The 13,279-nt window shown below is 38.7% G+C and overlaps 2 protein-coding genes across 10 annotated transcripts in view; one reads left to right on the top strand and one right to left on the bottom strand.

The window, feature by feature from the left end:
* Positions 1-1,634, top strand: part of LOC137285025 (ankyrin repeat domain-containing protein 17-like) — a 40,435-nt gene extending 38,801 nt beyond the window's left edge. For 6 of the 7 annotated variants that reach the window (XM_067817198.1, XM_067817197.1, XM_067817196.1 and 3 more), the window contains exons 34-35: positions 519-671; positions 1,310-1,634. In XM_067817198.1, coding sequence (XP_067673299.1) covers positions 519-671; positions 1,310-1,348 — 192 coding nt within the window. In that variant the 3' untranslated portion in view covers positions 1,349-1,634. Of the gene's footprint in view, positions 1-518; positions 717-1,309 lie in introns of all 7 variants that reach the window. The other variant, XM_067817194.1, reaches the window with a different exon arrangement.
* A 1,873-nt stretch (positions 1,635-3,507) lies between these two features.
* LOC137284325 (FAS-associated death domain protein-like) lies at positions 3,508-9,089 on the bottom strand. 3 transcript variants are annotated; one of them, XM_067816092.1, is made up of 4 exons: positions 8,971-9,089; positions 8,311-8,736; positions 7,122-7,139; positions 3,508-5,716 (listed from the first exon to the last, which is right to left on the bottom strand). In XM_067816092.1, the coding sequence occupies exons 2-4, from the start codon at positions 8,630-8,632 to the stop codon at positions 5,451-5,453; spliced, it is 606 nt and encodes a 201-aa protein (XP_067672193.1). In that variant the 5' UTR covers positions 8,633-8,736; positions 8,971-9,089; the 3' UTR covers positions 3,508-5,450. The 3 variants fall into 3 exon arrangements, with proteins under 3 accessions (XP_067672193.1, XP_067672194.1, XP_067672195.1); XM_067816093.1 differs by having other exon boundaries at positions 8,988-9,082; XM_067816094.1 differs by having other exon boundaries at positions 9,015-9,071.
* Between the last annotated feature and the right edge of the window lie 4,190 nt (positions 9,090-13,279).

The following is a 13,279-nucleotide window of genomic DNA, read 5'->3' as shown; positions in this document are numbered from 1 at the left end:
AAACATTTAAACTGATGATACATCATTACAGTCATTGTAAATAAGACTGAAGGGCTTGGTGCATGATCCTATCCATTTATAGCTCTGTAGCAAGTATTTTACAGAGATTGATATGTATTAATTCTAGTGATGACATCCTTAGTGTTTCTTCTTGTAGTACATGAATCTAGTTTCTACCAGAAAGTTTAACTATTAACACAGGTTATTTCTGAGGCCCACTGACTTTCATGTGAAATTTCAAATTGGTTTAAAATCTAGACCTTATTTGTAATTTTATTGATGAAATTGCTTCTTTACTATAAAGGAAAAGGGGTGAAGGCATAGCCTAGTGGTTAAAGGACTCCAGTTCAATTGTCAACATGGGTACAAAATGTGTGACGCCCATTTCTGGTGTTCCCCTGCTGTGATATTGCTGGAATGTTGCTAAAAGTGGTGTAATAACAAACTCACTATCATAAAGAAACATATGTGACTGATGAACTAGAAATTTAAGATCATCTTTTTTTCCCTGTATTCAGAACCCCCAGATGATGATGGCAATGTTTCCCAATGGTGTACCTACTAACTTCCCTATCCCCCCAATGTACAACCCTCGCATGAGTGGAGATGGCGTGCCCACCATGTGGCCTGGCGGAATGAAGACCCCGCTCTCCGAACCTGTAGAGAATGGGGTGGGTGAACACCACCATACATAGAGGCAATCAGTCACCCATCTTGTATGTCTACGAACTGGTGATCTACTGTAGTTCTACTTATTGTAGTTTTCATTCTAGCTGTTTTACACACAGTGCTTTGCCAATGTTGCATAGTTTTTTGAAACGTAATTTTTGTCATGTGAAAATGAAACTGATAAAATGATTGTATATGAAATAGTTGAGGGATTTAGCATCACAATTCTGTTAAATTTGAAGAACAAGCTTTAAACTAGTGTTATTTGTTGATGACTGGTGTAATAATGGCCAGCATAACTTATATTGTTGTTGAGTTGAAAGTTCCATGTACATGACGGCTGTCACATCCCTATGTCTGCGTTGTAACTTCAACTTCACAGATTCATACCAGATCCAGGGAAAGTGATCAAACCTTTGTTTATCTCTAAAAACTCACAGACCTAAGTCTGAGGTTCTGTTTCTCTCTTTGGAACAGTGTGTGTTGTTCATTTCCACACCTTTATGATAATGGAATAATGTGTTGAAATCGCATGAAAATCCACTGATGAAGGAAGGATCAGCAATGGCAAATGTCCTTAACATCAAGTTACAAAAAGAACTGATAAATCTGAACGTGACAAGGTTTCTTCTGTTTCCAGAATAACTGGAGTCAGTGGAGTCAGCAGGCCGACATGTGACTACAACATTGTCCCCCTGGCTGTGTGGAGGACTACCCTTCTGCAGTTCAGATTAAACAAGATAATATCCATCAACGTTGATTATACGGCAAGGGGAACCTGCTTTATCTGGCTGTATTGTGGCCTCTCGCTGGTTGGCTGTCTCAGCCTTGTGCTCGTCCTCACGATAGCAATGAATGGATGATTGATTGTGCTTGTGTCTTTTCCTGCAATGCCCAATTTAGCTTTCCTTCTTGACAATAGAGAAAAAAATGTAAAGAAATGTATGAATAAATTGTCAAATGAATCTCCTGGTGATTGTTGTAATTGTAAGATGGCATGTGTGAAACACGTGTCTGGAACCAGTGTTGCCATAAAAGGCGACAAACGGGATTGGGTGGTCAGACGTCATCGGTTCCCAGTTGTGAAGATCAATGCTCATGTTGTTGATCACTGGATTGTCTGGTCCAGAATCAACTATTTTCAGACCGCCACCATGTAGCTGGAATATTGCTGTGGGCAGTGTAAAACTAAACTCACTCACTGGAACTATGTTACTGCCCTCCCATGTTAAGTTCATAGTGTGATAAGACATATTGTTTAACAAGGTGTTAATCACGCCAGCTTTGTTCAATCATTGGGGGAAAAAAATTGGGCGATGCTCTAAACTATTGGTTGACACGTTTGCTCATCACACTGAAGACACGGGTGATTCCCTAAATGGGTATCATGACCAATAGCAAGATTTGCGCAACTGGCTTTTCTTCCACATGTAACTGGTATTGAATCCAAATCATGTCACTTGAAGTATATCACAGAAGTAGATGTTGCTGAATGGCAACTACTATTTATTCTCTCTCTCTCACACACGCACAGACACACGCACACACACAAAATCAGCGCAAAGCATGTGAACTCGCGCTTCAAATTTTGTGTGTTAAACAGCAATGTTCCTGCTATGTGATGGCAGTCAGTAAAGAATCATATCTGGACCAGACACTCCAGTGACTAGCATACTCAAGCATAATATATATGCATAACAATGACATGCTTTAACCAACTCTGATTCCAAAATGGGTTGCTAATAGTGAGTTTAGATGTTATGCAGCTCTCAGCAATATTCCAGATCTATGGCAGCAGTCTTTAAGTAATCAAGTCTGGACCTGACAATTCGGTGATCAACAGCATGTGCATTGATCTGCGCAACTGGGAACCGATGATGTGTCAACCCAGTCAGTGAACCTGACCACCCGATCATGTTAGTCGCCTCATACTTGTTGCCTAGTCTCCTTTTTATGGCAAACATGGGTTGCTGAAGGTCTATTCTACCCTGCATTGTTATGCTGGCATGATCCCTGTTGACATTGTGTCAAACGTTACATCAAACTGGTCTTCTGGCAAAAAATCGGACTTCCTGTAGCCAACTGTGCGCTGTCCGGAGATTTGGTGCTGTGTGTGGACAAAGATGTCTCAACTGGATACTGCAATGCTTGGCAGCGGTAGAAATTACAGGTTGACTTCACCTGGGTCTGTCACTAACACTCCCAGTAGTGTACTGGGTCCAAAGTACCTTACCACCTCATGCTGCGATGCCCCTCCTTGCAAATAGTTGACGTCACTGTGTTGTTAAACGTCAGTCTGTCTTGGTATTCTTTTGTCGTCTATTGTAGCTTAAAACAATGCATGTGGAGTACCACTGATATGGCTTTTGAAATGTCAACAGCTTCAGAATGGGGTGATACACAATTTCATGTTTCGCGTGCATTTCATTTTGGGAGCATTTTAGCGATTCACTACAAACACAAGTGTAACTTTAAAAAAATTTTTGTTCAACATTTCTCTTTTTTAAAAGTTTTGTCGTCAGCCACTGTGCTTCCACATGTTGGGATTCAGCAGGACTGGTTTGTGTAAAATATTTTCCGAAAATTCAAACTGTTTCTGTCAAGTTTCTTTCTTTTCTTGAAGAGTATCTGAAACCTTGCCCCCATCATGTTAGTATCGCGTTAGTGACAGTTCATGGTCATTATTAAGAGGATAATACACCATAACTCGACTTCCAACAAATACTAAACTACTGCTTGAGCAAATCTTGTGTTCTAAACCATTTTACTGCTAATACATGTAAAGATAAGTTGCCATACATCTGATTGGATAGTTGTAAAAAAGTCAAACAGTCAAACGATTTTTCAAAATCTTTAATTGTATATTCTTGAACACACTGTCCCCTACCCTTTGAAAATTGTACTCCCATGAGGTCATCCAACATCTCACAAACTTAAATAGTGTGTACTATCACACAGATTATGGGGTTTTTAAAGTACTTATAACCAGTCTGAACAATTGTGGTATTGTAAGAAATCTTCATAGCCTGTTCATGTGTTAACTTTGTAAAGGCATGATTGCTGACTGGCTTCCTATGACCTGACGTTACTACAAAAGCAGATTCGCCAACTTCAAAATCAATCTGCTGTCAAAATTTACAGTTCTTCCAAAAAGGTGATAATCCCAGCAACTGTGTCCTCACAAACTGTACAGCTAATTCTGAACTAATTATTGTCATTATAATACATGTACATCATAAATATGTAAGTAACAAACTAAATGAAAGATAACATTAAAAAGATTATAATCAGATCCCCCCCAAAAGCATGTTTGTCTTTGTGAGAAATAAACAAATGATATTCATACAGAGACTCTTTTGAGATATACTCTGTATCACAATAAATGAAGTTACACCATAAACATATTAGAACCATTTTTTTCCTGAAAGGATACAACAGGGTGTGACAACAGGGTAACTCACAAAAAATTCAGCCAGACTATAGGGCTGGTTAGATGTACACTTTCTAGCCCTGACCAAAACTTACCTGCTGCAAATAATTCAGGTTGGACAAGTGATAAACTATTTAGTTCATCATCCAGTTGGAATTCATCATATATTTTTACGTGTGAACTAATAGTGACTTATTGTCTTGAAATATTGTGAATATCGTCATAAACATGTCTAAATTGTAACCTTTGGTCAGGTAAATATGAGCATCTTGCAGTCCATCTTGATAATAACTTGTCCCAGGTGGCCGGGCAGGCATGTATTTTGAATACTGGCAACAATCTGACAACCCTGTCACACAATGTCGCATCAGGTGATCCTTGCATGAACTTTGATCTTCAATCTAAATGTGCAACTTGGGAATGTCTTTCAAAATTATTCAGTTAGATTCAGTTTTATTTCCTTCCATTCTTGCTTCAGAAGCTATAGATCTGCAGTATATGTCCTATGTTCAGAAATAGCTTGGTGTAAACAGATATACACAATACAAGGACATGGGCCCTATTGTTTACATTCAGAACTACTATTTACTGGCAAAAAAGGATTAGTTGGACCATTTACATTACAAGAAGTAGACAGTGCATGGCAATGTGCAAACCCATTTGGTTTGAGAAAGGTAGAGCAGATGTCAGCAAGTGCATGAGCATTGCATCACGATGAAATTAATTCTGCGCATACCTGCACATGCCTTGCTCATAAGACTCTCATGTGATTGGTGTAGCAAGTCGGTAATATTTGGATACAGAGATATATATATTTCGAGAGAAATATACTTGTCAAATTAGGTGAGCAAATAACACATTCTCAGACCTTTTAAGTGGCACACAGTGTTATTGAGTACTGGAGAATGAATGTACATCTACAAAACTGTCATCGTTAAAGGCTATCAATGCTGCTGGTGTATCTCTCTCCTCACCGAGGCCATGCCCTTCACCCATGGCACTACACTTGATAACAGACAACCTGGGGCCCATTCGCTCACCATGGTAAGCATCAGTGGGCAGCACTCTTACATGCTACAACGGGTCATTTGTCAAGTCAGTGTTCAACTTATCCTTGTTTGCCAGTCACTTCATTTATCAAGATGCAGGAATCAGATTAATCTGTAAGAATGCATGAAAGCTGTAAATGAGTTACCACTTGTTCACTTAACAACTTTACTTCATATGTTCCAACGAAGTGAACACTACACTTTTGGGGAATAATAAAAAGAATTTTTTAAAATCCCATTCCATGCCACTGTAAGAGAAATGAGAAGCTAGAGGTCATTTTTATCACTTAAACAGTTTGGAATCAGTTATAATCATCAGCTTCCAGTTTCCTTGCAAGATCCATTCTTTTGACCTTTTTACAGGCATCGATAAGGTCCTGTTTCGATGACCTTTCCCTCTTTTCATTCAAATATATTTTTATAGCTCTGTGGATCTGTTCTTTCACATCTCGCGGATATGCATCTCCAAGATTGTCAATATCAAAATCATCCACACCTAAGTTCCTTACAAAGAACCGCCAGTCTCGTCCAAGTTTACGCTTCAGGAGTTCAATTGGCTGCCTCAGTTCTGAAATATCAGATTACCATAATTAATATCTAAATTCTTAGTCTTCAGTCAACTTACATTACTACCAAATGTGTTTCATATGATAATTTGCTGTAGATGTACGTCTTTCATAAATGCTGTCCATCACTAATAATCAACAATATTTTACTTTCCCAAAGTTTCTTCATTCTCTGCAGCTTTACCAATCCATGTTGAGACTTGGAACACAAACTTGACTTAGGACCAGTTAAACATTGGTTTTGTGTATCATATGCTCGTATGTATTGTAATTTGTATGACTGTATTGTTCAGAGAGATATTATTGACATAATTAAAGTCACATGCAACCAAAAAGTTAAACATAATTACAATTCAATTCTCCAATTCACGATATATAAAATGCACTGCTGATCAAGAAAAAACAAACAAAACTATAAGTGTATCATCGTAAATCAAAAGTGCAATATCTTTATATGGCTTTACCTCCCTCAAAATGAAGCAGTTGCGATACTGAACCCAGTCAGAGCCGGAGGGTGTGCACTCAGGTGTAACGAAGCTTTTACATTGGCCACTGGTTCATTTGCCAGTGTGCTTAGCTGGCTCTTTGTTTATAAGCCTGATAGGTGTTAATGGCATGTGGTATTGCATGTGGTCAGTGTGATTGATGCTGTGCATTGCATATTGTCATTAGCAGACTAAGTCTCCTCATCACAATCGACATGTTTTTGTTTTTATGTAACAAGTAGAATAATTACTTGTTTGTGTACAAAACCAAGATTAGACAACTGCTCACGATCTCATACTCCAGGCAGGCATGCTGTTTCAAACTCTGCGAACCTATTCACTGCTCATGCGTTATGAGCACACCACAGCATTGCTGTTGAAACCACTTTTTCGCCCCAGTGCTGAACTCCGATTTAGCAGGCTTTTTTTCCTCACGTTTTTTTTTTCAACTTCATAGGTTGAATTGGTATTTTTGATGATTTGTTTCATTAGGTGCATTATCAGAATCAGAATGTGCAAAGTTTAGTTATGTTTTACGTTGCATGTGACCTTTAAAGTAACAAGAAACAAGGAACTTTCTCTCCTGTAGACAATGGTAGGGCTGAAACTAATCTTAGAATTCAATAGGAATGATTTGTTGCACACATTCTGACCAAGTTAGAAATTTATTTAGGTTAATTAGGTGAACATTAGTACTGGGGACTGGTTAAAATAATTTCACTGATGATTGGTTCAATACAACCAATCAGTTATCGAAAATAATTGGTCAGGGTCACTCAATTTTCCTGGTTATGTTTGTTAATGCATAAAAAATACAGTTTTTTGCACAACTGCACAAAATGCATTTGCAAATTTTACATCTTTGAAGGATGACTCATCCAGAATATTTACTGTTCAAAAAAATATAACTTAAGTCTCTCACCTGGATTTGTGTAGTCTCCTGAAAACAAAAGAAAAAACATCAAACTTTGCAACTACAATTCTGTGCATTTTCCCCATCCCTACATTAATTTGTTACCTGGGGAATTTGGTAAGTTTCATGCAACTTTCATTCTATTTTATGTGTGGCACCATGAATATCGTCCTTGATATCTCCAGAGTATACGTTCCGATAAGTCTCCACTATACCCTGGATACATCTATGAGAGTATGACTCAGCCCAATGAATTTATTAGCTTCCTTTTTCTTAAATCAGGAGTGTAAGCTAGGAAGTTGAGTGTACCAATCATAACTCACTTTCACTTTTTAGATTATCTGATTAAACTTGGCAACACAAATGATGCAGAGGTAGTCTGAAAGGGTTAAATGGAGTTCCTGCATATATTTTTGTTAAAGTTTTGGACCTGTCAGTTTGACTGTATGATTTCCTCTGAGCTGAGCTGTACTGCAAACAAACCTTAACAGATGCGACTGCTATCTCTGTTAACAATGGCAAGCTCAGATGCAACAGTGGCTTAGCTGGCTGGCTACTGTGACTGTTAGAATGCAGACATAGCCAAGGGAGATACAAAGTGACCTGGGTGGGCCACAGATGCATCTAGGGTATAGTGAACACTTATCGTAACCTATAACTTGAAAATAACGTATGCATAAATATCAGACGTATTTTTAACTGCCAGTTATAGTAAAAGATACTGCTTCACAAAAGTCATGCTGTTTGTTAAGATTGTGGCTGCCAACAAGGCACACTCAGGTAATGTTTATGTAACAATGACTCTTATATCTGTTATCTGTCTCCATTGCTGCTAAACATTTTACATTTGAATAGGTAACGACAAGGAATTGCTCAGATAAGGCAATTTAGTGGAACCAGTTGACACAGGACTACATCCATAACTACTGTTTCAAGCTGTATCATCTATTTGGGATTACACTTTCTCAGCATGCTGAAGCTATTTAACATTAAACGAAAACTATAAGAGGTTGACCACAAATAACTTTGCCTTAATCTAACCAATAAAAGATGTATTTATCCTATTACTATAACAACTGCTGTAAGGATATATATAGTGCTCCTTCTCAACATCTCTGCTCAGTATTTATGTATCTCATCAACATACATGTGGCGCTGACAAAATTGTAGTGTTATTAAAAGAATTGTCAGTGCTTACTCTGTGCAGGATATTCAGGAATGGCATCCACAGACTCATCCTGTGGCTGGTACTCATGAACTACATCAAGCACATCTCTTCGACCCTTTGTGGCATTTTCCAACAAAAAGAGCAAAAAATTAGTTTTTTCAGAAGAAATTTCTTTTCTTTCCTCCAAAATTGTAATCAATTCCAGAAAATCTTTTATTTTGTCTCTTTGAGCTGCTTTGATGAAATCTTTACACAAAAATTTCATCGCTTGGACTTCCTCTGGCTTGATCATGTTGCTCAGTTTGAGAATCATCGTCCTGTAGCTCATCTGTTTCTGACTGGCGTCAGCCATTTCTACTTTCCTTCCTGATAACCGAATAACTATGTATGTCTATGGTATCATGGCGTTCACAACAGTAAGTATCCTGCTCTCTGTCCCAATGTTCATGGATTGATCTGAAAGAGAAATCACCAGATGTAGTGTAAAATCAGGATGATGACAACGACCTACTCTTTTTCTGAACTTGACAGAACTTTCGATGGGGAAACCCACATAAATAGACCTATCAGACTCAACAAATGGCGTAATTTCTCTGATTAACTACAAGCGGGTGTTAAACAAAGCTAATATTGATACTGTAATGGTGTACACGTTAATATGGAAATTGTTATAAAGACAAACAGTCATACACATAGATAGTCACTACCATCTCTCAGACTCTCATCTTCCGTACATTTCGTGAAACGCGTCAGGAACTCCGCCTCAGCGCGTAACACACTCTTTACGTTATGTTGCTGAAACGGGACCCGTCAAATATTGCAAGAAGCGAAAGTGGCTAAGTCATATCACCGTTGTGTGACCTCAGTGAAATATAACTCCCCTTTTCTCTGGAACGTTTGGGATTTTTTTTATCCTTGAGAAACCAGACTCCGAAAGTAGTTGATTCTTCGTTCCACATCAAACGATGTGGACACTCTTGTCCAGTTCTATGCCTAAGAGGTAGTTGTGTTTTATGAAACCCGAATGCAAAAAATATAGACACAGAGAGTTTTATGCCATGCATCAGCATGAGAGGCGTGTGATGTTTTCAGCTTGGTAATTCCTGAACTATACTATGTACCTATATGTTTTTCTCTTCCTTTCTAGCTGCCATTTTGACGCAGTGCAGTTTTAGCATAACCCGGTACCGTTGTAATGCGCTAACGAAGTAGCACTGTGGAGTGCGTGTTTCAGCAGTAAACTGGGTCCCGTCTCGCATAGCTCGGTGTACCAAGTAACAAAAAGTGACAATTTAAGATAAGACACTTCATAATTTTGAAATCCATCAGGAAATTCTTTTCCCTTCAAACAGGACCCAAAATTAATGTATATACAATTCACAAAATGTACACAAAATGAATGCTGTTTACACTCATGCACAATAAAACTGGTCTGATTCAACACGTAAGTAAAGCGCCTGAATAATTCTAGCAGGTATGTGAAGATGAATCAACACATTTTTTGCATTCACAAATAATGGGTGGTATGAAAGACTGTCAAATTTTATTTGTTTTGAGGGAAGGTAATCGAAAGCAGCGTCCAGAAGAGACGTAGTTCGAAAAAGTGCCATAAAATATATTGGAACTCTCAACTCAGTAAGTTTAGTTATACCCTTCTTCTGGCGCTAATAGATACAGGAAATGTACTCGAAAGACACACTAGTAATGTTGCTGATAGTGTCAAAGATCACATATACTCTAGGGGATGAAAATACATAAACCACCCATTGGCATCGTTGTAAATGAAACCCCGTCATTATACCTACTCATTCCGATCTTTAATTACCTGAAATCGACCTTTTTGACAACAGTGCACAATTCTCAGCCGCGAACGAAATTTCAACCAATCAGAGCGGCGTGTCCCCGTGACTAAATTTTATAAAATTCTAATTTTGTTGCGAGCAGACAAGATAGAAAATTGTAAATCAACACGCTTTGAATAAACGTTTTATTTTTTTTCTTAAAAAAATGAAAATGAATAAAAAAATACAGAGAAAATATGAAAAAAAAATAAAAGAAAAAACAACAAACCTGTCATCATAGTTTTATCAATAGAAAAGGTTCTTAAGAGGCGAAATAAATGAAAGCGATGTTTGTCTTTTGTAAATTTGACCGAAACGCTTTGAAAACGAAAGTCGATATGTTTGTACTGGTTCACTGTTTTAATTTCTGCATTTCTGAGTTACACAACGATCCGTTTAAGTCAGAAACGGACCGATGAATTTGCATATTCTATCATTGTACAAAATTGCCACATGAATATAAATCGCACACATGTTTATTATTTACTAATACCCAACAGCTTTCTGATATTTGATCATTTTCCGGACTCCACCAAAAAGTTGTTTAAGAAAGTATTATCATTGAAAACGCTAACGTTGTTATTTGTCGCGGCGGGGTGAAACCGCACAAACGGATCCGGAACCGCCACTATCTCGTTGTGTACCGGATATACATGCCTGATGAAATATGAAGCTGAATGCTGACGTGAACCGGTTGATGATTAAAGTGTACGATTTTTTCCGTGTTGAAGCCGAAAGGGTCAAACCATTTTATGCCATTTAGAAATTCCATAAGCGGGCATCAAAAGCAGGTAGGGGTCGTGTCAAAATCATACAAATTAAAAGATTTACATGCCTGATGAAATATGAAGCTGAATGCTGACGTGAACCGGTTGATGATTAAAGTGTACGATTTTTTCCGTGTTGAAGCCGAAAGGGTCAAACCATTTTATGCCATTTAGAAATTCCATAAGCGGGCATCAAAAGCAGGTAGGGGTCGTGTCAAAATCATACAAATTAAAAGATTTGGACAACTTTCAAAAGAACCTTGTAAGGCAGTCTATCAACAAGCTCTATTCTGAAAACAAATACATGTCGCTGAATTTTTAAAAAAAAATACTTTGAATCAGGAACACAATCTCAGAATATCAAAGTACACAGTCTGGCGACTCTTAAACTCTTTCGGGTATCGTTATAAGAAAATTTCGGGGGACAATAGGTCAGTACTCTGTGAACGCCCTGATATCGTTCGCTTGAGAAATAATTTTCTCAGGGTAATAAAGAAGAAGGTTTGAGCCAGTGTTCTTGGTGACCTTGGCCAATGCCTCGCACTGACTGTCAGTGGGTACCCGACATGGGTGATAAAGGGTCCCATAGAAAGCTGCCTCTAGGGAAAGGAGAGAAACTAATCATTCTTCGTGCTGGTTGATCCGGGCAAAGGCTTTCTCCCAGGCTGTGACTTGGTATTCAGGACCAAGTCCACAGTTAACAGAGACTACCATTCCAAGATGAATGGTGCGGTTTTCCTCGATTGAGTTACAACCAAGTTGGTACCAGCTCTACCAGGGAAGTCTTTTATCGTAGTGGACAATGCCCCATACCACAGTGTGCAGGACCCCGAAAGTAAAGCCCCGCATCGAACAATCGAAAAGTGATATGATGCCATGGCTCGACAAATTTCAGATCGCACGGTCTTCAAAGGCAGCGAGGCCTCAGCTATATGTGATCATAAAAGCCCACAAAGGTGAACCTTTCTACAAAGGTGACAGTTACATAAAAAGTAAGGGTCTAGATATTCTGCGTTTCAAACCTATCACTCTGACCTTAACCCCATTGAAATGATATGGGGTATTGCCAAAGGAGATGTTGCCAGATCAAACACAACTATTAGATGACGTAGAGGTTTTGGGTAAGGAATCCATTAACAAAATCACGACTGAAACTTGTCAAAACTGTGTCAACAAGGTAGCTAACGTCATTGAACAAGGTTACTGGTGTCGGATGACTTACAACAGGCAACTGTTGCACCACTTGTCATCCCTCTAAGTCGTGACTATGACACTACGACAGACGAGGAACCGACATGTCTCCAGGAATAGATTTTGAGACTGTAATAGAATGTAGGGGTTCCTTCTATCTCAGAAAATCAACTACCATTTCTTTAGTTGTCTTTACATTCAGAAAAAGGAAATTGTCTTTACATCAGACGCCGTTTATCAGACTTTGGTTTGAATATAGGCTTTGGGTACAAAAAACATACACACCTTTATGTTGGGTTGTGATCAATGCCTGTTTTGAAGATTTTCGTCATGTGTTTATCGCGGACCGAAGCGTTTATCAAATTTTTGTCTAAGACCTTTCAAACGGCAAGAGGAAACGGTGAAAGACCAGAGAAAGATTCAATGGGGAAAGACCATTTTTTTGGACGTTACAGACCACAGTCTTGGAGTATACAGTGCTATATCTTGATTGAGAGCATGAAACTGGGACAGAGAACAGAAGTCCCTCCCTGATTACTCTAGTCGGTCGTCCTCATAAACCCCATCTTGACCCCTCAAATGCCTCACACAGGAAATACCTTCCAAAGCTGTGGAACACCATCACACGAGTATCGTTGAAAGATGTCATATGGCACTGCACTACTAGTTAAATGTGGCCATGTCCTCAGTGCTTGCTCGTAACTCTGAAAACCTGCATACACTGTATAAACAGTTGTGGGTCCTGATCAGAATGTGTTGACCCTATATTTTAGCAACAAGATAAGTGATTCTCAGCGAACAAGAAAATGTGACAACTATCAAACAGAGTTAAAGAGTTTAATTTAGAAAACTAGAAATTACTGAATGATACTTTCTGAAAAATAATACTCTAAGGTATTGGGGTTTGAAAGGTTGCCGGCCATAAGGATCTGCATTTTCTTCCCACAGAGGTTACTTGTCATATCTTCCCACGAAGGGTCCGAGTGGTTTTCAGTCGACCTCAAGGTCTAGGCATGATTACACGATGCCATTTAGAAAGTGGTCAAATGCAACATATGTCATATTTGGGATTTCACTTTCTTAGTAAAGTACAAATTCTAGTACTTTTTCGGTTGAGTCCCATCCGGGATTCGAACCCGCACCCTCAGAGTCAGGCACCTAATCGCCAGCACACAAAGTCAGCCGCCTAGCCCGAAAAAG

Source organism: Haliotis asinina, chromosome 5, assembly GCF_037392515.1.
Source record: "Haliotis asinina isolate JCU_RB_2024 chromosome 5, JCU_Hal_asi_v2, whole genome shotgun sequence".
Lineage (NCBI taxonomy): Eukaryota > Metazoa > Mollusca > Gastropoda > Lepetellida > Haliotidae > Haliotis > Haliotis asinina.
Note: the sequence above shows the minus strand (reverse complement) of the source record. Positions and strands in the feature narration are given on the sequence as shown.